The following is a 21,063-nucleotide window of genomic DNA, read 5'->3' as shown; positions in this document are numbered from 1 at the left end:
TCCTACATAATCTGAGTCTACTCATAAAATCGTAATAAATTGCAGTATTTTGGGGGTTTTGTAACCAAAAGGGACTTAAATAATTAAAACTACATTTCAGTGTTTAGAGGATTTCATTGGACAGCAGAAGTTCTAGTTGTATTTACTGCTAGTATATTCTGCCTTTAGGATACCAAACATCTATGGTTACACAAATTTGAATAGTATTGTTTTTAATTACTCTTTCCCAATAAGGAACAATTTCTTAAAGTCATATGGTGTGCATGTTTTTTAAAGCTGTGTTCCCTTGAGTGATGTTAATTTCCAACTGTCTATTAAATAAAGTGGGGTGTACTCCATTGTGTACACACTTCTGTGTCTTCTGAATGTTGTTGCATATGCATATCCTACAGTACCAGAAGCATGCAGCTCTATCTACAGGACTGTTTCTCTCTGTTTCTCTTCAGAAGTTTTGAAACAATTTCCTGTACCAATCTCACTTACCTTGCATTGATTCAGCTAGCAGGATAATTTGAGGCTGTATAAATTAGATTGCTGGCAGAGAAAACAAAATCAGAAGCTCTGTTCCAGATGTACCAGATGCACACCAACCCCTAATGGGGACATGGTAAAACCAATGATCCTCCAAGCAGCTTTCTGTCATGGACTTGATGGAAGCATTCACTCTAGGGCACAGGGCTAAATCTAGCCAAGCATGATTCCATTAACCTTAAACAGTGGAGCTGAAAGCAGCTTGGCACTAAGTGTTTTGATCTATTGATCTGTTCCTGTTGCACCAGGATGTTTATTGGTGTATGTGTACATGTCCCCATCTCATTTCAAATGTCAGTGAAAACTTATGTCATAGGGTTGCTTTGTCCCCTGCTATTGAATGTAGTCATTATATTCCATTCTTCTCCCCCCTATTCTGGATAAACATGTCATCTAAAACCTTCCATTGCAGTTTCTGCTGTGACTTCATTCTACAGCATTTTACTAGGAAATGAAGAACAGTTCATTCGTTGGCATCCCATACACTAAAAGTTACTGATACCACAATACATACAATTCAAAATATGCCAAGATCATCTCTAGGTGTCACCAAGAGTCATGTATTTATGTCAATTTGCAAACATTTAGAGAGGGTAATGATGTGAGGTGCTTCAGGGGCAGACTCATCTTCCTGGTCTAGTTGATGCCCCACCCTTGTTTACTGAAGAACATTTTCTGCTTCAGTACTTCCTACTGTTTGTACCCTTGTGCCTGCTCTCCTTCAAAGCCCCACATGCTGCACAGACCAGAAGTGTTACCATGCTCAGCACACCTCGGCTCAGTGTATCTCACAGATTCTCACCATGGGATTGCATATGCTACTGCCATTGCTTGGAACTTCTGGCAGCATTGCTAAGGGCCACACTCAGGTACCTCACACAAAGGCTGTTATCATATCTGCCATTTGCTAATTTTTCACAAGCCCTTGCACTACAGACTGGCTGAGGCTACCACAAAGGCCCCTGTTTTCTGAGTAGCATATGGCTTCCTTCAGGGTTCAAGACCTCTTTACAGGTGGAGGGATAGAGGGAGGAGAAGAAAAAAATAATTTTAGAACTACTTGAATTGTGAAGGAGTTTTGAAGAGGGCTGACTACCATCCTGGTAGTTTGTTTGCCAATAGCTTGATGCAGATGATGGTTGCTGCAGGGTCAGCATGGCAGGTATCTCCTGGGTTAGTGTTGGTGGGATGAGTTGAGGACAGAGCAAAAACCCGACACTTCTTACCTTTTCTCTCGCTGTCGATGCAGAGTGAGGTCTGTCAGTTCACCAGTTCATTTCTAGGGAGCAATCTAGTTGTTGTGCTGTATAACAAATCCTACAGCAGTGTAGCATACAAGTGGTGTGGAATGAAGGTGGAAACAGAACTCTTAGGAGAAGCATGACTCGTGCCATAAATATACCAGGTTGTTTGTTAGATACTCTTGCATTCAGGTTTTATTAAGTTTTCTTCCCCACCACATTAAGAAATTAATGGCATTGCTGCAGTTAATACACTTAACATAGATAGCCCTTTAAATGTCCCTTTTTTTTCCTTGCTGTTTTCCTTGTGTCAGATTTAAGGGGTTTACTATTCCTGATTTTGTTTAAGGATCTATAGAAGTATTTTTCTGACTGTCATTTCTCTTTTGGTGCGTGGTGTCTCTCATTGTACAGGTTATTGAGGATAACGGTGTTCGAAGGGTTGTGGTGGTTCCTCAGGCTCCAGAATTTCATCCTGGTGGTCACACAGTGATACACAGGCCTCCACATCCCCCACTGCCTGGCTTCCTTCCTCTTCCAGCCATGATACCCCCTCCACCCCGTCACATATACTCGCCTGTGACTGGAGCCGGTGACATGGCAACGCAGTACATTCCACAGTATCACACTTCACAAGTCTATGGGGATGTGGGTAAGTAGCTCATCAAATATTGCAAGTTTTGTCAAAGGGAATAATGTTCTGCTCATTTCCAGTATCTGTTACGTTGTGTGGGCTTTGTCAAGCAAGACTTAGAGCTTGAATGGGAGTCATTCAGTTGCAAAAATTTTTTTCAGCCTTGATTTGTCTGAAGCTTATTATTCCAGAAGTTCTTTTAATTTATTTGATTGTCTGTTCAGTGATCCACTAAACATAGAGATTACTTCTTACATGTATAAGTTACAGATTTTTCTCAGGAAAGCAATGCAGGAAGTCTTTGTAGTGATTCGGCATTTAAATCCATGCCTGAGCACTGTTCTGAGATCTCATGTCTTGGAAACATCCTGTTTGAAGCATGAAATAGGAATTCTTAGTATTAAGGGAAAAAGCAGTCCGTTTTTCATAAAACTATATGCATTTAATTGAATGTCTCTTTGAAGTCCAGTTGGAGTAATGAGATGCCACTAACCTAAACTTAGTTTAGCTGTCTTTGAAGCTGTCTTTGGTAGTGCTGTTGACATCTGCCTTTACTAGGGTTTGCTGGAAAAGTGTATTTGTGTTCTAACTCGGGCTGGGTTGTTAGATTAATATTTACATTTCTGGTAGACTTGCTTTTCTTTAGATAAGGCAGGTGCCGGCCTTGAAAGACTTTCAGAAAGCAATTCAAGGTTGCTGTTTTTAGAGAAAGCTAGAAGCTATGGAGAGGGAGGCTAAACACAACTTCTTAACATTCTGTGATACTACTAAAATAATCTAAAAATGACCTTCATCTATTTGTTAAGCTTAAATAGTCAGGATGAACAAAGTGGTCAGATAAGAATATACCAATGTCTTGATCTTCCTGGAATTTTTAGTGTTTCTGTATTCTTGTGTTGTACTTTATTTCTTTTTGCACTACATTGATAACAGTACATTACTAGATGCTCTTTGGGTGCTTATTTGCAGTTTTATTAATTTTGTGATTTCTTGTAGATGGCAGTTGTTTGCTTTTAGTTTGCTAAATTAAGAAATTAGAGTATGATAATTAAACGTATAAAAGATAAATTATGCTTCTTAATGGAATAATGTTTTTTTAGCTTTCTGCTGCCAGGTTATATCACTTTAAATATGAATTCAGTGAGAATTTGCTAAACTGATAAAAAATTGAAAAAGTAGAATTCTTAATTCTGGATCTCTGACTTTGGCTGTAGTTTTCAAAAGTCAAAACCCACAGTTAGACTCCTACTTCAGACAAACAAACAAAACAAAAGAAACAAAACCAAAAAAAAAACCACACCAACCCAAAAAAACCCAAACAAACAAATAAAAAAAGCCCAGATGCTCATAGAGCCCAGTTGTTCCCTGACAGGAGCACTGAAATCTAAAGGTAGTGAAAATCACATTTCTAAATTGGCACAGCTTATCTAGAAGTTCTGTGTCTTTCTGTGAATTAGGCTGACTTAAAAAAAACACAGAAACTGAGAAGTTCTGGGTTTTTTTATCCTTGTAAGGAAGTTCTTATTTTAGCTTATTTTCATAAGGAATAACAAATAATGTATTCTTTGGACTGACTGATCCAACTTACCTGAAAATGAGCAAATTGTATGATGATTTTGAAGGATGTATTTTTTTTTTTTTTTAAAGCTTTCAGCATTTACCATAGGCAGGATTACACTGAGGAAAGACTTGGTATACAAAATCTTGAGTCAGTGAAGTGTTTCTAAGTATAAAAGGGAAATTAATACAAATGTTAGAACTGGACAGAAGAGTTCACCAGTTTGCAGTTTAATGCTGTCAGTAGTCTGGTACTGACTTTTTTCCAAAGCCGATTCTGACTTACAGATGAGACTTTGGTGCTACTGCAGCAATGTCTGGGGTTGCTGTGTACAGGTGTAGTGCACTTACAAGGCCATACTGTCTTCAGTGTTTTAGTGTCTTTCCATTGTCCCATAGATCATAGGTTCTGTGTTTCTATGCTTTTATAGGTGTTTTCCCCGTTGATTTCTGCTGAAGCATCATTAAAGTATTAGAGTTCTAGCTGCATTCCGACACTTAATGGATTTTTTTATTAGACATTAGATCAAACCTCCTGCAGAGTAATAAAGTAGCACATTTTTTCTGTATAGACTTTATCTCGTACTTCACAGCTCAAGGAAGATTATAGAAACATTTCAAGAATAATTTTTAAATGGAGAAAATATGGGGGAGGGAAAGATTACACTCTCTTCCCTAACATATTATTAATATCCATTTAGTTTGTGTCCATTTATCTGCTCAAGACCTCCGTCTTGAAATAAGAGTAGAGATACAGTTTTACAAACAGGTGCACATTTAACTCACACAGCATTTTAAAGTAGATTTTTAAAATTAGATTCTGTTCTTAATGATTTGTTTTTCATTCCTTCATTTAGATACTCTGCCTGCTCATGGAAGATCCAACTTTAGAGATGAAAGATCTAGTAAAACATATGAAAGGTTACAAAAAAAGTTAAAAGATCGACATGGCACTCAGAAGGATAAGTTAAACAGTCCTCCATCATCTCCTCAGAAATGTCCTTCTCCTACAAGTGAGCCTAATGGACTTACAAAAGGGCAAGATGCAGCTGGGATAAGCACAGGTTCTACCAAATGCAAGTCTTTGGGTAAAGGAAAAAGCAATTCTCAGACAGACACAGAAATAGAAGGTAGGTGTTATCAAAAATACTACATATACACACGTTAATATATGATGCAAGTCCAGTGTCTGGCTGAACATAACATTTGTAAATTGAATACTTTGACAGTCTTGAAGTTGAGTAGCAGTGCCCTGATTTACATAGCAGAGTTAAGGGTGATCAGCCTGCTCATCACATGGAAATGTGGGCCTAAGAGAACAAAAACTACTGGTATGGAAGGCTCCATGCAAATTTGAGAAAATATTATGAGTCACTCTTCATGACACTGTTTAAAGAAAAATCTCTGCTTTGTTTGGAGTGCTTGAGTTTTAAGGAGTCACTGAATATTGATGGCCTGCTTGATATTGTAGAAAACATGGAAAGAATCAAGTGTCTGAATCAGAAAACATACATCCAATTTGATAAAGAATATTTTGTAAAAGAGATACTGCTGTTACATAAAATTGATCTATCCCTACCCACTCACTGTTGAAAGGCCCTTGTAGAAAAAGGCTAGTCTTCACATTAGTCCCTGTTTTCTAGGGCACTACCATAGGGAGTGTGCTTATTAATAATATCTTTATTTTACTGGAAAGCTTGTGATCTAGATAGACTGAATTCACTCAGTCATACAGTCAGTGTCAAATCTGATGATGTGTCCCTCTGCAACTTTGAGGTCTCTGCCATAGTCCTTCAGATTTTGAACATAACGTCAAAGACTTGTCATCAGCCAGGAGTAGTGTTTTCAGAATAAGGAACTGCAATTGGTGATGCTAAGGGAAATAAACCATGATTTTTCTCTCCATTCTCTGAAATTTGCTTTGAGATAATAATTTTGTGCTGATGTATGTTCGATTGCTGCAAACCAAAAGAATTGTGAAGAAAGTATATCTAATCAAAATCAGGAAATCTCAACCTATGAGAGTTGTTTAAAAACATGTGTAGATGATATCCTGTGAAAGCTTTCTACTAAAGGTCACATATGAGATGCAACCTAAAATCAGAAGTTGGGAACTATTGCTCCAAACTTGAGTATTTGTCACCATAGTTCCAGAGTGGCAGTTTACTTTCTGTTCAGCTTCAGTTTACATTCTGTTTGTTGTTGTTTATGTGTCAGGTAACTTTAACAAGGCACAAGTGATGAAATGTACTGTTGTTTACAATGTTACAAAAATCATGGTGATGTTTCCTTAGAAGTATTTTATATGAAAAATGGGAAAGTCTGCTTTTCAAAATTATTTCAGGAGACATTGAAGAAGATTATGTACTGAGACTTAGACTTGTCAAACAGAAGGTGGTGACTTAGAGTTGTCATACAAGTCAGAAAAGCATTTGATTTATTTCAACAGCATAAACCATCTTAGAAACAAAGAGATCTATTTACAAATCTTGTAAATGGATTTGATCAATGTTTTTTTAAAGAATTTTGGTTTTGGTTTTGGCTTTGTTTTTCTTTTATGTTTAGGTTAAGGCAGGTTAAATTAATTAAAAATGCGTGGCCACACCTTCAAAATTGAGTAGCCTGTTTATTTACACTATTGAGATAATAAAATTTAAATACTATGTGAGAAAAGTAGATAAAATGCTTTCAGTAAGCTATAAATCCTTTCTAAAGCTCAGTTATACCTTCCTTCAGCTGATACAAAGCACCTTAGATTGTTTCCCTTGCAATTGAGGAAGGCTCACAGTGTTACCAGTAGGCTTCCAGCTGATGGTACAATAACATAGTTAAACTAGTGTAACTTATCTGCATCTACATCCAAAGAGAAATCTGTGGGAAATATCCAAGATCTTAAGTTCTCCAGAACAGCAGTTGGTTTAAAGTTATACATTAATAAATGATAACTAGGCTTTCTGTATTCCATAAAGCATAGAAGAGCTTTAGAAATAGTTTTATATTAATAACTTCTTCAAAAGCTTTTTTGGTTTTATGTTGTCCTGGATGAATGCAAGTTAGCAAGATGTTCTACTTTATAAATGCTTTCTTCCGTGTGCAATTGTTGAATTTGAAGAGCTTTTTCACTGTAAAGTTGCTGCACAGTATTCATGGATACTTCTCTTCTGCTTTGATTTTGTTTTTTAAGAAAAGGATGAAGAAACAAAAGCACTGGAAGCACTTCTTTCTAATATAGCTAAGCCAGTGGTAAGTAAAAAAAGCTTTCCATAAAATCAGAATATATCTGTTGCTATTTTGCACAGTCACACTTCCTTTTCTTTCTCTTAAGTTTAAAGGGTCTTTAATTTTCCATACTAAAGCAAATTCACGTAACTTCCTGTCACTGTACTGTAAACAACCAAAGCAATTTTTAGTGTATTAACATCTATGAAACAAAAATTGTCTTGATACTTACTCTGCAGAATTCTTCCTGGCTCTTCTGTGAATCTCAGTATTAACAGAATTATTTAAAAAACACAGAGAGAGATTGTTACATTGCCAGTAGTATAATGATGCTGCTTAATGGAATATGATGCTTAACATAACATTATACTGCAGAATCTGTTCTCAATTTCCTGCAACTTTGTTAAGTCTTAACTGTTCAGGAAGCAATTTTACACACCACATATCTCTAGGCATGAGAGATACCTGGCAAGGTTTTGGAAACATCACCAAAAATGAGGTTTTGTAAAACCTTATTTACAAAGTAGAGAAAAAATATGACCTATTTCTCTTTTAAACCTTTTCTTTTAAACTCTTTTAAGAGTTTTTGGCAGCTTCAGGGAAGAGAGATGTAAAATTCACCACAGAAGGTGACTGTCAGCAGTGGATTTCTGACCTACTTGCTTGAAAATTTACCAAAAAATTGCCAGTGTGTTTTCAGTTTGTAAAACTAATGCATGTTTTTGTGTAGATAGTCTTTAAAGCAGTGTTGCCAAATTCAGTAGTTTTTTGCATTTTAGAGCAGGCCAGTGTTTTTTTCTTTCATTGCCTGGACCTTTCATGGTCCCAACTTTTCTGTGAAGATTAGCACATCTTTTCCAAAAATCTTCACCACAATCCTGACTCCACCATCGTGCCTGAGTAAAAACAGTCTCTGTTCCCCATTGTAGTGTAGTCCATACAACTGAAACTCCAGGAAGAGCTTGCCATGGGTTTGTCCAGTCAGTCAGCTACTTCCTCCAATCCTCAGCTACATACCTTCTTCCCTTCACTTTCCAGGCAACCTTGCCCCAGTTTAGTGCCCTAGTCTTGATTCTTCTTTCATATCTTTCTTTACAGCCTGATGAGGAGAGGCCAAGAGAGCTGGGGCTGTTTAGCCTGGAGAAGTGAAGGCTCAGAGGGGATCTTATCAATGTATATAGATATCTGCAAGGCAAGTGCATAGAGGATGGAGCCAGGCTCTTTTCAGTGTGCCCAGCATCAGAACCAGAAGCAGTGGGCCTAAACTGAAACAGAAGAGGTTCCCACTGAACATCAGGAAACACTTTTGTACTGTGAGGATGCCAACTCTGACACAACTTGGCCAGAGAGTTTGTGGAGACTCCCTCTTTGGAGATACTGAAAAGCTTTCTGGACATAGTTCCAGGCAGCTGGCTTTACATGGCCCTGCTTAAAGAAGGGAGTTGGACCAGATGACTTCCAGGGGTCCCTTCCAAGTTCAGTCATTCTGTGATTCTGTGGTTCTGCAAGCACTGAGCAGGGATTGTATAGAGGAAGTCCTGAACACTTGGTGTCCTGCTGTGTCCAAGCATCAGGATGGGTTGACATGTCTTCAGTGCCCCTGTGTCATTGGTGGCTGAGCAGCATTTAGGTGGGAGCTGTCTGAAATTGGGGTGTTAGCAATGGCTGCATTGCCAAGGGGAGCTCTGTACTCTCTCTGAAGGAGACTGTTAGAAGAATGGATCAACAGGTGGGGTCTTGTGCTGTGTTGCTAATGCCATAGGGAAAAGCAATGCAGTGCCAGTACTATCGTGTTTACTTTCACTTCGTTCTGCCCTCAACATTCACCCATCCATGCCTTTTGGACAACCACCCTAGTTCCTCTTCACACCCTGTTCTTGCTTGAACATCATTGCATGTAGCCATGTGCAGCAAATTATCTCTGCAGGCCTCAGAAGGCATCACAGGCACAGGCAGTGGTAGTCTGCTACTGGTACAGAGTCTACACAAGGCAAAAAGCCAGACTTCCAGCACTTGGAGAGGCTTATGCTTTATGAAGGCAAGGGACTGTCAGGGCTGTGAGGCGGTGGCAGTCTAGCTGATGTTGCAGCTTAGAGGAGTGGGGTGTGATGTGATAGGAGTCTGTGTTGCCTACTTGGGCCTTGCAGGATCCTGAGCCACCCTCCCACAGTTTGATCAAGGAAATATTTTATTCACTTTCCCTCCAATGAACCAGGACTTTTTCTTTTCACACCTTCTCTTTGTGGTTCTCATCAGAAATATTCCTGCAGGTTTTGATCATACAGGGTGCTGTCCAGTACATTGTCCGTTGTACCATATCCTACTCCAGAAAGCCTGGAGTATTGCTGAAGGTTATGACCTCTCCTGGGCTGTCCCATGTCTCAATGCCCAGGTCCAAGGCATGCACGCCTAAGTCAGGTGGTGGTCTGTGTCATGTTCTTTCATTCACAAATACCTTTCAGTCCTGTGCAGCATGGGATGCATCAGTTTTGCTACCTCCAAATTCCTCTTGGATTCTGATTTCCAGTGTTAAGTCAAGTTGATAACATGATACTGACACCAGATGACCCTTCTACTTAGGAGTCTTGAACTATTTATACCAAGATGTAAATTGGAGTGGTTCTCAGATAGCACCTTGGTGTTTGAGCAAAGTCTTCACCAGCTGTCATGTCTGTTAACCAAAGAACAAAGCAAGCAGAAAAGAAGACCTGAAAAGTCAAAAGCCAAATGAAGAATGGTGCAGAATGCTGAGTATTTAATAAGAGGCAATAAGAGCTCAGAACTTGAGGGTTAGTTATATAGCATGTAAATCCCTTTGGAGAACATCTTACTTTCTGGTTCTGTGTATGTTTGTGGACTTCTGGCATGTGATGCACTTCCTGGCATGTGATGCACTTCACTTACAGTTAAGTGTCTTGGGTTACTGTGAATGCAATCCAGATTGCACACCCGAAAACTACACTTTTGTTTGAACCAAATGGGCATGTGTAACATGTTTAACGAGGAGATTGACTATGGCAAGCTGGATTGCTTATGAAGACATGCCCACCTCTTGTTTCCACAGTGCTAGAGCCTGACCCAAATATTATACTCTGCTTTGCAGAAGCACATAGTGCTCAGAGTTGCCACCAGAATCAATTGCAGCTGCTTGCATAAGCATACAAAGTAATAAGTAATGCCAAGTGTTTTGAAAAAAACACTCACAAGTGTCTCAGAGCACATAATAAAAGTGCTATTATAAGATTTTTTGATCTTAAACCTTGGCTCTTCAAAAATATTTATTTTTCCTTATGTCACAGAGTTTGGTTTTTTTTAATATCCTATATATGAAGGAAATGCAATCTGTCAGGTGGCAGTTTGGTGTTAGCAAAATGTTAGATGGGGTGTTCTGGGCAAAGCACTAAAGAAAATTAATCAGTAGGAGATAAGGAGAACAGTGAGAATTACCAGATTTTATAGGTGAGGGGAAACTGAAATGCTAACAGTCTTCAAATACATGAGAAACAACTGCAAAAGGAAGGGAGGGTCTAATGTTCAACTCCATGGTGGCTAGGAGTAGTAGGCTTAGCTTAGCTTAGTAGTAAGAGGGACACTGCCTGGACACTAGGGAAATAAATTCAACTGTAAAGTAACTAAACCTAGGAACAGATCATCTAAAAGTGGATGTACTAGTTCTGAAGTACAGTAGGTCTTTGGGGAACCTGCATTTCTTTCCCTCAGGATCTCCTGACACTTGCTGTAACTCAGGAGGGTGAGGTGGACTGTCCAAGAGGGAAATCTATCAGATGCTTCCCAAAACACCAGAGACTTTCAGAAAAGCGAGAATTTTACAGCAGTGGTTATAGATAGTGTTAGTCTAGTTTGTGATTGTATCAAGATAGTAGTGGAATTTTTCTTACCAGATTTTAAAGAGAAACTTCAGTGTTTAGTCCTACCAACATTCGATTCCTTTTAGGATATGATGTACAGTCCTGTTAGTGCATAATGGCTTTGTGACATTATTTCCAAGACATTGAGGCTCACATAGTGTTATTTTTCTTCCTGTTTGCTATCAATAAGTCATGTCCTTTCTGCTTCATTCTTGAAGCTGACCTATTCAGTTTTTTAGTTCAGTAGATTATAGCAATTTGAGAGCACCAGTTGTGAAGATAGTTTTTTGATTCTGATACTCTGGTAATAGATTTTCAAAAGCAATTATCCCAAAATAGACATACACTACAGTTATATTGTAAAACTAGTCATTTCATATAATGAAATGTGCTTTGAGTTCACTTATAAATGATAGGAAACAGTAGGTGGGTGCAACATATAAATCACAATAGCAGATGTGCAATTCTTACAAACAGCCACAAATTTCCAGGCATTCTTCTATAACAGATCCTAAAAATCTGTAATCTGCATGTACCTGTGCACTCATCTCCAAAAACACGAGCATTCTCAGCCCCTTGCAGCACACACGGGTCTCAGGCAGCACCCACTCTTTTGGGAGTGTGGTTGCCTCTAGTCACACATCTCCTTTGAAGACATGGCTGCTTCAGTAGCTTTGTGTGTGTGACTGCATTGTTCCCTAGAATCTGTTGTTCCCTACAAACTGCTAATTCACAGGCCGTTGAGAAAGCTCTCCACCAGGTCACGTGCACTCACCTGAGCTGCAAATCCATGCCTGCTGTGCCCCAAAATGCTGTTGCACCACCTGGGATGCGGCTACTCAAAGCGTCTGTCAGGCCTGGATGGAGGCAGCAGTGGTTGGCAGGGCAATTTCTCAAACCTGTCAGGCCAAGTTTTGATCATTGCTCTGTTCCACTCCAGAATCTCTTACCTGCCCCTCATTACAAATTTTCATGCTATCTCTACACTTCTAAAGCTGATGATTTCTGTGTTTCAGGAGTCTCTGTTTCCATTTAACCGCTCCGAGAGTCACTGCCTTTAGCATGATTAGTCTGCTGAGGCCTCTTGTGGGATAGTTGGAGGTCACCTACACTGGTTATACTCCTATTTCTACCACACCAACTGTTCTTATCCAGGCCTTTTTGCAATGGATGGGGTGCTCAGGCAAACACCACCACAGAAATTCTTCAGGATATTGTCTCCACGTGTATGTACGTGGGCCTTGTGAACATGCCTTCATCTCTTTATATTTCATAAGAAACAAGAAGGTGTTAAAAAAGTCATAATACCAGCAGCTTCCAAGAAAAAGGTGCCAACAGCCTGGTTTAATGAAGTGCTTGATGTCCCAGGATGTGCTTTGCCATCCCTGTGCCTGGCCAACGCTCTGGTCCGTGTTTCAGCAGCCCACTGGGTGGCGTTCGGTACCAAGAGGTGTCTCTGCCCTCAGCCCCTGCCCGGCATTGCATTTTTCTCATGGCATTCCTTGCATTTCCAACCAGATTTCATCTGTAAAAACTAGTTAGTAGCTAGCATATCGGTATAAATACTCTGATTTTCTAATGCTATATGATTTTCCTTTCTTTTCTTTGATCCTTTGTGGCAAAGTAACATTTATATACAACAACATTTAAATGGCAGAGATCTCAAAACTGTGTTTCTATACAGGTATCGGATATTCAGGCAAGAACGGCACTGCTGATGTGGTCCCCTCCATCCAGTGATACCAGAGAAGACACAGACAAGAATGACATACCAGAGGTTTATACTTACGAAGTGATGATTTCAAGTACTGGAAAAGATGGAAAGTACAAAACTGTGTACATGTAGGTGTTGGCTATTTTTATTTAGTCACTGGTGCATTGAAATATGTGGCTTAAAACCTCATTAAAAATCTGCTTGTTGTCCAGAAAGTTAAATAATTAGCAGTTCTGTGTAATTTCTGTTTTGAAATTAGCTACCTTTTTCACTAGAATTATTTTCATTTTATTACTGAAGTCTCTGCCATCAACTGGAATGTAAAAATTTTGTTGTTACATGTTGGAGGCATATTTTAATACCACTTTTGCTGTATTTCAACCAGCTGCACTAGACACTGTGAGCTCTTAAAAGTGCGACATACAAGTAGTGAGAAAAATAAATTGGATTTATTACTTTTTATGTCAGCACATGCTCCTCCTCCTACTAAGGTTATCTCTCCCTTCACTAAAATTGATCTTGATAAGAGACATTCTTGTGATGTGAAAAAAAATAAGCAAATTCACACAGAACACAACTCATAGCAGGAGCAAAGCAAACAAAACTCTTCAATTGTTTAATTCCTAATACAATGGTTTTCAGTCATTTTTTTGCAATTTGGAGAAATATGACAGTAAAATATAGAATTAAGGATATAGAGTTCTCTAAAAGTTACAAACCTTTGTATCTAGCTAGTTTATCTTAGTCATCTTCCATCTTACAAGTTGTGTATCCCTATCCAAGAAACTAGAGGCAGAGAAATGACCTTTGCTAGGATAAGCTCATGTCAGCAAAAGCAGACTAATAGATGTTATTTTGGTGCCTTTTCTGTTTCCTAGGCTCTAACAAGTACGTATGTGCAGTCAGGTACAGTTCTGGATAATTTTTTTTTTTGCAAGGCTGGATTGAGCTGCTGTAGGCTCCAGTACTTCAGTGCTTTTTTTGGCCAACAAATGCAGCTTTCTTAAGTAAAGAAAATAATTGCTACTCTTTAGAAAGCAGCAAAAAAAAAGTGCCCTGAAACCACCAGGGCAAAAGAACAGCAATAACACAAGAAGCCTCTAAAATTCAGATATAAATCCACTTACACATTGCTGTATTTAGCAAAAGAAAAACTCTCTGCAAATACTTTTCATAGAAGGTGTGTTGAGTTAGATGATACATGTCTTTTTTATAAACATATGGAATTCTGAAACAGTCTTTAAAACAAACTTTTATCTCTTTCCAGTGGAGAAGAAAATAAAGTTACTGTAAATGATCTCAGGCCAGCAACTGATTACCATGCAAAGTGAGTATCTCACTTTCTCTTCATTAAATTCAGTGGAAATGTTTTAAAAGTTTCATTGTGTAATTGCCTAGGTCTTCAGAAATGGTCTCAGCCGCTTCTCACCCTCTTTTGAGTCACAATCAGCATTTTTGACTTGGCTGACCACTCAGTCCATTTTGGACAACATAATACAAGATGGATGCACATTCATCCTACATTCATGCTCTTTCCTTTCTGCCAGCACAGTCACCTTTTTCTGTCCTTGGAGCAAGGCACAGATGCTGCTTTTCAATTTTCCACAAGCAGCAGAGGAAAATACAGTGCACTGGAAATGCTCCCTGCTTGGCCAGCTGAAGTCATATCATGCTTCTTTTGCTTTGCTCCAGTAGATCAGTGAACCTGACCCCATTAGCATGACAAAATGTGCTCCCAGCTCAGTATAATTCTACCCTTCTAGCAGAATTGACTACTGCAATAGGTCAGAAGAAATAGCATGGGATTGGGAAGATGTGGTTAGGTTGTTCTTCCCTCTTTTTTTAAATATTGGAGGTTCATCTGGAGCTGAACTTAGCAAGATTAAGGCCTTCTATAGCTATGTCAGCCAGAAACAAAAGTCAGAGAAAACATATCCTCCCAGACTAACACAACTGGCAAACTGGTAACTATGGATGAGGAAGAGGCTGAGGTACTCAACAACCTTTTTGCCTTAGCCTTCACTGGCAACCTCTCTTCTCACACGTCTCCAGTGAATGGGACAGCAGGACAGGGACTGAGGGAGGAAAGACCCTCCCACAGTGAAAGAAGAGCAGGTTTGAGACCACATGAGGAACCTGTACATAAGTCTGTATGTGATGAGATTCATCCCAGAGTCCTGAGGGAATTAGCTAATGAAGTTGCCAAACCACTCTCCACATCATATTTGAAAAGTCATGGCAACCAAGTGAAGTCCTGTGTGACTGGAAAAAGGAAAACACTGCACCATTTTTTTAAAGTGTAGGAATGAAGGCTTTAGAAACTACCAACCTGTCAGCTTCACTTCTGTGCTTGGGAAGATCATGGAACAGATTCTTCTAAAAGCCATGCTAAGGCACATGAAGGACAAGGAGATAATTCGGGACAGCCAGCACAACTTCACCAAGGACAAGTCCTGCCTGAAGAGCCAAGTGGCCTATGATCAAGTGACTTGTATCAGTAGACAAGGAGACTGCAGATGTTAGCTGTGTGGGACTTCTGTAAGACCTTTGAGATAGTCCCGCACAGTATCATTCTTGGTGGGTGAGGAACTGGTTGGATGGTCACATTCACAGAATAGTGGTCAATGGCCCAGTGTCCAGATGGAGATTAGTGACGAGTGGTGTCCCACAGGGGCCTGTCTTGGACCACTACTGTCAAATACCTTCATCAGTGGCATAGACACTGGGATCGAGTGAGCTTCCAGCAGAAAACACCAAGCAGTTGCAGTGTCAACCACCAGATGGTGCAGTTGACACAGCTGAAGAAAGGGATGCCATCCAGGGGGACCTGGACAAGCTTGAGCAGTGAGGCCATGGGAACTTCATGAGGTTCAACAAGGCCAAGTGCAAGGTGCTGCCCTTGGACAGAGGCAGCCCTGGTACCAACACAGGCTGCAGGATGAAGGAATTGAGAGCAGCCCTGCCAAGAAGGATGTGGTGGTGCTGGTGGATGGAGTGCTGGGCATGACCTGACAATGTGCAATTGCAGCCCAAAAAGCCAACTGTGTCCTGGGCATCATCAAAAGCAGCATGGCCAGCACAGTAAGAGAGGTGGTTCTGCCCTTCTGCTCTGCTCTGGTGAGACCTCACCTGGAGTGCTGTGTCCAGCTCTGGGATCCCCATCATAAGAAGGATGGTGACCTGTTGGAGTAGCTCTAGAGGAGGGCCACAAAAGTTGTTCAGCCTGGAGAAAACTCAGTACTTAAAGGGGGCCTGTAAGAAAGAGGGAGACAGACTTTTTAGTAGGGCCTGTTGTGACAGGACAAGAGATAATGGTTTCAAGCTAAAAGAAGGTAGATTTAGACTAGATATGCGGAAGAAATTTTTTGCACAGAGGGTGGTCACTGAGGGAAACACTGGAACAGCTTGCTCAGAGAGATGGTGGATGGCCCATCCCTGGAAACCATTCAGGGAGAGGTTGGGCAGGGCTCTAAGCAGTCTGATCTAGTTAAAGATGTTTCTGTTTATTGTAGGGGAGTTTGGACAAGCTGACCTTTAAAGGTCTCTTCCAACCCAAACTACTTGTGATTCTTGGTTTAAAAAAATAGTGTGAATACAGCAGTTTACAAATAAATAATATTGTGAAAGCAGAAATGAAGACCTCCTTAAAAGAAGTGCCTTTTCAGGAGGTAATGGCAAGTGTAAAGTACCTTCTTAGACACAACTAAATGGTCTGCCTCTCTTGACTGTGTGGAGAACCTCAAGATCCCTGTGTACTGACCAAGGGAAGCAATTTAGAGGCAGCTGGTAGGAAGCACAGGGAACAGAAGCGTGTCAGAGTATGGGTCCATGTTAACAATGTTCTGCTTCCTTCCACATCAGGTTTGGGATAGGATTTGCCTTTTACAATAGCCTTTTTGATATTTGCTCAAGTGGGAGAGAGAGCTAGGTTCCCAGTCCTTGGTGTGAAGGGATCTACATCTCCCAGAGCTGTTTTCCAGAGTATTGTCCTGGTTGTCAAACTGATAGCAAAAGAGGGTTGGTCTATTCTTATCACAGCCCTCATTTAATTTGAGCCCCTGTATTGCCTGAAGCACAAGGTCAGGAGAAGAATGAATGGTAAGTTGGCTCTAAGCTCTTTCATATGGAAGTGTTTACCTGTGATTTTGTTCCTATTTTTAATAGCATTGATTTATTTTACCCAACAAGGTTGAAGTCGAAAATCTATGGAGCATAAGGGTCAGTGCTTAGAATTTTTATTTTCTGTCTAAGGCCTCTTCTATCATGCTACATTCATATTTTTTCTTGCTTAATTCTGGTGGATGTAGGCAATACATGGGAATCAGTGGCTTGGCCATCCAAGCTCTTCCTAAACAGAATTCTGCCAGTATGAACACTCTGCAAAATCAACAAAAACTGGAACGACTCAACCACCACGATAACTGACATATTACTTACAAATTAATATTTGCAACTGTATGCAAGCACAAACAATTTTGTGTTCAACTTTAGTCACTGTTTGAATGTCTTCTCTCTGTTTGTGAAATCTGTAAAGCCAAATTTCCTGTGATTTGCTGTTCATGCATCAAAAATATATCAGGATTTTTGTATCTTCTTAAGCTGGCAACCCAAATCTTATATTGGTGATCAGAGGAAAGGGTTTTTTGTAGAGTTTTGGTTTGGGGTTTTTTTTCGAAAGAATGTATGAATCAGAAGAACGTAATGTGCCATTGACCCATAGACGAGGCAAGGCATAGCTGCACAGCTAAGGGGCAGGGAGAGGTCAGATGATTATCATTTGTTTCCTTTTGGAGACAAGCCTTTTGAAAAAAAATCCATTTCTGTGTGAGACAGAAGCGGAATTCACTCTTTTGAAGTACGTGGAGAACTAACTCATAGCCTTACTAAAGGAAAGGACAAGGTGAACACACAGCAGGACACTCATTTGAGTGCAGAGGATACTTTGAAAATACATCAACAGCTTCGTTATGCTCTTCTGACGAAAGCACTTGCAGAAGAATTATTCGTAATATAAGTTTATGTCTCTACAACAGATAATGAACCTGTAAAATGCTACCATTATTTTCCAACCAAAGTACAGCTAATAACAGACGTATTTTAAATATAATTGTGAGACTAAAGCCGACTGATGATAATGAGGATATCTGAAGTAAAGGACTCTTTTCTTTCTTATTGCTTCTATTGACCGAGATGTTTCCCCCAGTTATTTATTTATAACAGTAATATTTTAATAATGAAGCAGCAAGGCAGCAACTTAATTCCAAGTGCTCAGTTTTCTTTGGAAAGTATACAGATTTTTGAAGCAAAATGTTATTGACTCTCTTCCACTTTAGAGTCCAAGTAGAATGCAACTGTGTAAAAGGGAGCCCTTCGGAAGCAGAGAGTTTTACCACAGCGAGCTGTGAACCTGATGCTCCAAATCTGCCCAGGATAACTAATCGGACCAAAAATTCTCTTACTCTTCAGTGGAAGGTAAGGATTGCTTCACAGCTTTAAAACAAATATTTTAAATTCTTCAGAATTGTTGTGGATTTATCAGTAAAATACCAGTTCATTGAAACTGAAAATTTTTGTCAAACCTGCTCATTTCAGTCATGCTTCCCTGATTGGAAATAGATTTACTGGGTTAAATGTGGGCTTGAGTAAAAAGAGAAGGATTAACAGAAAAGCAAGGAATCTTTCAAGGTAAAATTACTGAGTTCAGTACCCAGTGCATTTCAAGAACTAAATTAGAAAAGAAACATAAACATGAAACAAGCATTCCTTGTATGGCAGCTGAAACAATCATATAAGGGGAGCATTATTTGTCTTCCACTGGTCTTCTCATGGTTTGGCCCATACATGCATTTTTTAAGTGGTCTTGTATCCAGGTAGAATTCTAATTTTCTTGTTTTCCTGTTACAGGCATCTTGTGATAATGGTTCCAAAATCCACAGTTACCTTTTAGAATGGGATGAAGTAAGCAAGTTCTATCACATTTTTAGTCCTCTATTTTTTAAGTAGCTGTATGTGACTGTGCATGTTAAGTTGTGTGAAAACTAGGATTTTTACTTAGAAGCATGTGACAAATACGTAATTCCTGAAGCAATTATTAAAATACAGTTATTGTTTCGTTTTTTTCCTCAGGGGATATAAAATAAAAGGATCTTAATTGCATGATTCTGCCACTCTTCATAATGGCTTTTTCACTTGTAGTCCAGTACTGTGTTCAAGAGCTGGCACAGAGGGTCATTTTCCTGTAACAGCCTGTCTTTTTAAATAAGTGGGTGGATCAGCTATGGCCCTGCAATGATCTTGCAGTCTCTACCTAGAGACGGCAGAGCTGCAGGATCTTCATGGCTTTTATTCTTTCAGCCCAAATGAACTGGGAAATGGAGAGGAAGGAAAAAAGCTGCAAATTTAATCCAAAGTGTCATATGCTATTGCCTCACCATATGGAGATTCTTGACCTATATTTAATTTCAAAAAAGGATTTTACTTCATGTTTGTTTGTACTTAAATTGGTGGATGCATAGGTAATAAGATGAATAATATTATTAACTTATTACTTCTTAGGGAAAAGGAAATGGAGAGTTTTGCCAGTGTTATTACGGTCAACAGAAGCAGTACAGGATCACTAAACTATCACCAGCAATGGGGTACACCTTTAGGCTAGCAGCCAAAAATGACATGGGAATGAGGTAAATACTATTACATACATAAATATGGAATGCATATGCATGTATGTGTGTGCTACTTTAGGAAAAACATATGGTGACGTTTAAAGAAAAAAGGTCTTTTGTCCAAATGGTCTGGAATGTCATATAGAATATACAATATTTCAGTTGGAAGGGGCCTACAGTGATCATCTAGTCCAACTGCTTAGTTAACTCACAGTATGTGATGGGATTATTCTTTTTGCAGGTAGCTTGTGTGCCAGGATATTGTTCCTTCATCTAAGATGTCTGTTAGTGTCCTGTTACCCTGAGAAATAAACAGAAGATGACATTAACATATCATTGAATTCTTTGGAAGTTCTAGAGCTTATTATAAAAGCTTAGGATACATGGTTCATGCTTTTAACTAATACTGTTCAGATGTTATAGAGCACCAAACTTTGTTTTGAATTTTTGAATTAATTACATGTGACTTCACTAGAGAATATAAGTAACAACTTGGAAAAAAAATGTTTTGTGAAGTTATGCTTGCATCACTGGGTACATTAGTTCTTGAGTGTGCTTCTTTGTCATCTGGCAAAGCAGGTGCACCTGGCTAACAATCACACTACCAGAGCTCATCTCCTCTACAGCAGGCTCCTGGTGTACACATTACCTACTAGTAACTGGAATTTGAGGTCCTGGGGGGAATAAAAATAGAGTTTCCCTCACCATCAGCATAAATTTTCTTTTTGTGTTTGTTTTGTCTTAATTCAAATATTACGAACATAGTGCTGCAGGTCACCAAAGTCATGCTTCTATAGTATGAAATAGAGGATGTGTGTTGTGTGTCCTGTATCTGGCAGAAGGAGGTGCTTGAAGCAAGTGCCTGCTTGGCCAGTGATGAAGAACAGTGTAAAAGAGTAGGGAGCCAGACCCAGGGTCATAATTCATGCTGAGCAGAAAGAATCTTCTGCAAACAAAGTATGTGAAAAATACAGCTGGATCAGGAGATCTGAGGCATGTGTTGGGAGGCTTTCGAGAGTACTCAGGGAATGCTTTGCATAAAGTGCCTGTTCCTATGTCTTTCCTTAAGCACCTGCTTTGTGCTACTGTCAGAGGACACAGTAATGGACTAGAATGACTTTAGGTATGCTCCAATAGTCTTTATTACATTACTGCCTTCTGGATGATGTTCCTGGAATTAATTATTCTCTTGAGTTGCTCCTGGACTTTGTCTTGATGAGATTCAGTTGGAACTATTAAAAATAAAGACAGGGAGGGAGCTGGCAGTTAAGCAGGGTCCAGTGCTTGGGCTGTCTTCCTGTTCCCCTTTTACATCTGAGTGTAAATGTACCCTCTAGGAATAGCTGCACATATTACAGATTCCTCCAGTATAAGCTTTGAAGACACTGATCAGTTAAGTACTCTTCTTAAACTAATCACATTGAATAGATTTTAAAATCAATATTTCATAGCCTTGTGAAGATGTGCTCTATTGTCTTTATGATATTATTTAATTAAGAAGTCTATTGAGATAATATTTATTAGTGTAGAGTGCCTGTTTATCCCTTATGAAGAATGTTGAGAACATTAGGCATCTGGAGACAGAACTTTGTCTAAAGTAATTTTACTGACAAGAACACATATTTTATCTCTGAGT

At 39.4% G+C, this 21,063-nt stretch overlaps 1 protein-coding gene and 1 long non-coding RNA gene across 6 annotated transcripts in view; one reads left to right on the top strand and one right to left on the bottom strand.

Annotated features, from left to right (window-relative positions):
- Nucleotides 1-21,063, top strand: part of FNDC3A (fibronectin type III domain containing 3A) — a 112,039-nt gene that overhangs the window by 65,457 nt on the left and 25,519 nt on the right. For all 5 annotated transcript variants that reach the window (XM_088159670.1, XM_014868822.2, XM_014868823.2 and 2 more), the window contains 8 exons: nt 2,187-2,424; nt 4,821-5,093; nt 7,148-7,206; nt 12,736-12,893; nt 14,033-14,092; nt 18,099-18,237; nt 18,670-18,723; nt 19,321-19,445. In XM_088159670.1, the coding sequence (XP_088015796.1) occupies nt 2,187-2,424; nt 4,821-5,093; nt 7,148-7,206; nt 12,736-12,893; nt 14,033-14,092; nt 18,099-18,237; nt 18,670-18,723; nt 19,321-19,445 (1,106 nt within the window). The remainder of the gene's footprint in view (nt 1-2,186; nt 2,425-4,820; nt 5,094-7,147; nt 7,207-12,735; nt 12,894-14,032; nt 14,093-18,098; nt 18,238-18,669; nt 18,724-19,320; nt 19,446-21,063) is intronic.
- On the bottom strand, nt 2,431-19,731 carry LOC148224801 (uncharacterized). Its single transcript, XR_015801465.1, has 3 exons — nt 19,640-19,731; nt 15,895-16,017; nt 2,431-2,774 (listed from the first exon to the last, which is right to left on the bottom strand). It is a non-coding gene; the product is annotated as an uncharacterized LOC148224801 (long non-coding RNA).

This window comes from Sturnus vulgaris, chromosome 2 (assembly GCF_052056855.1).
Source record: "Sturnus vulgaris isolate bStuVul1 chromosome 2, bStuVul1.hap1, whole genome shotgun sequence".
In the NCBI taxonomy this organism is placed as follows: domain Eukaryota; kingdom Metazoa; phylum Chordata; class Aves; order Passeriformes; family Sturnidae; genus Sturnus; species Sturnus vulgaris.
Note: the sequence above shows the minus strand (reverse complement) of the source record. Positions and strands in the feature narration are given on the sequence as shown.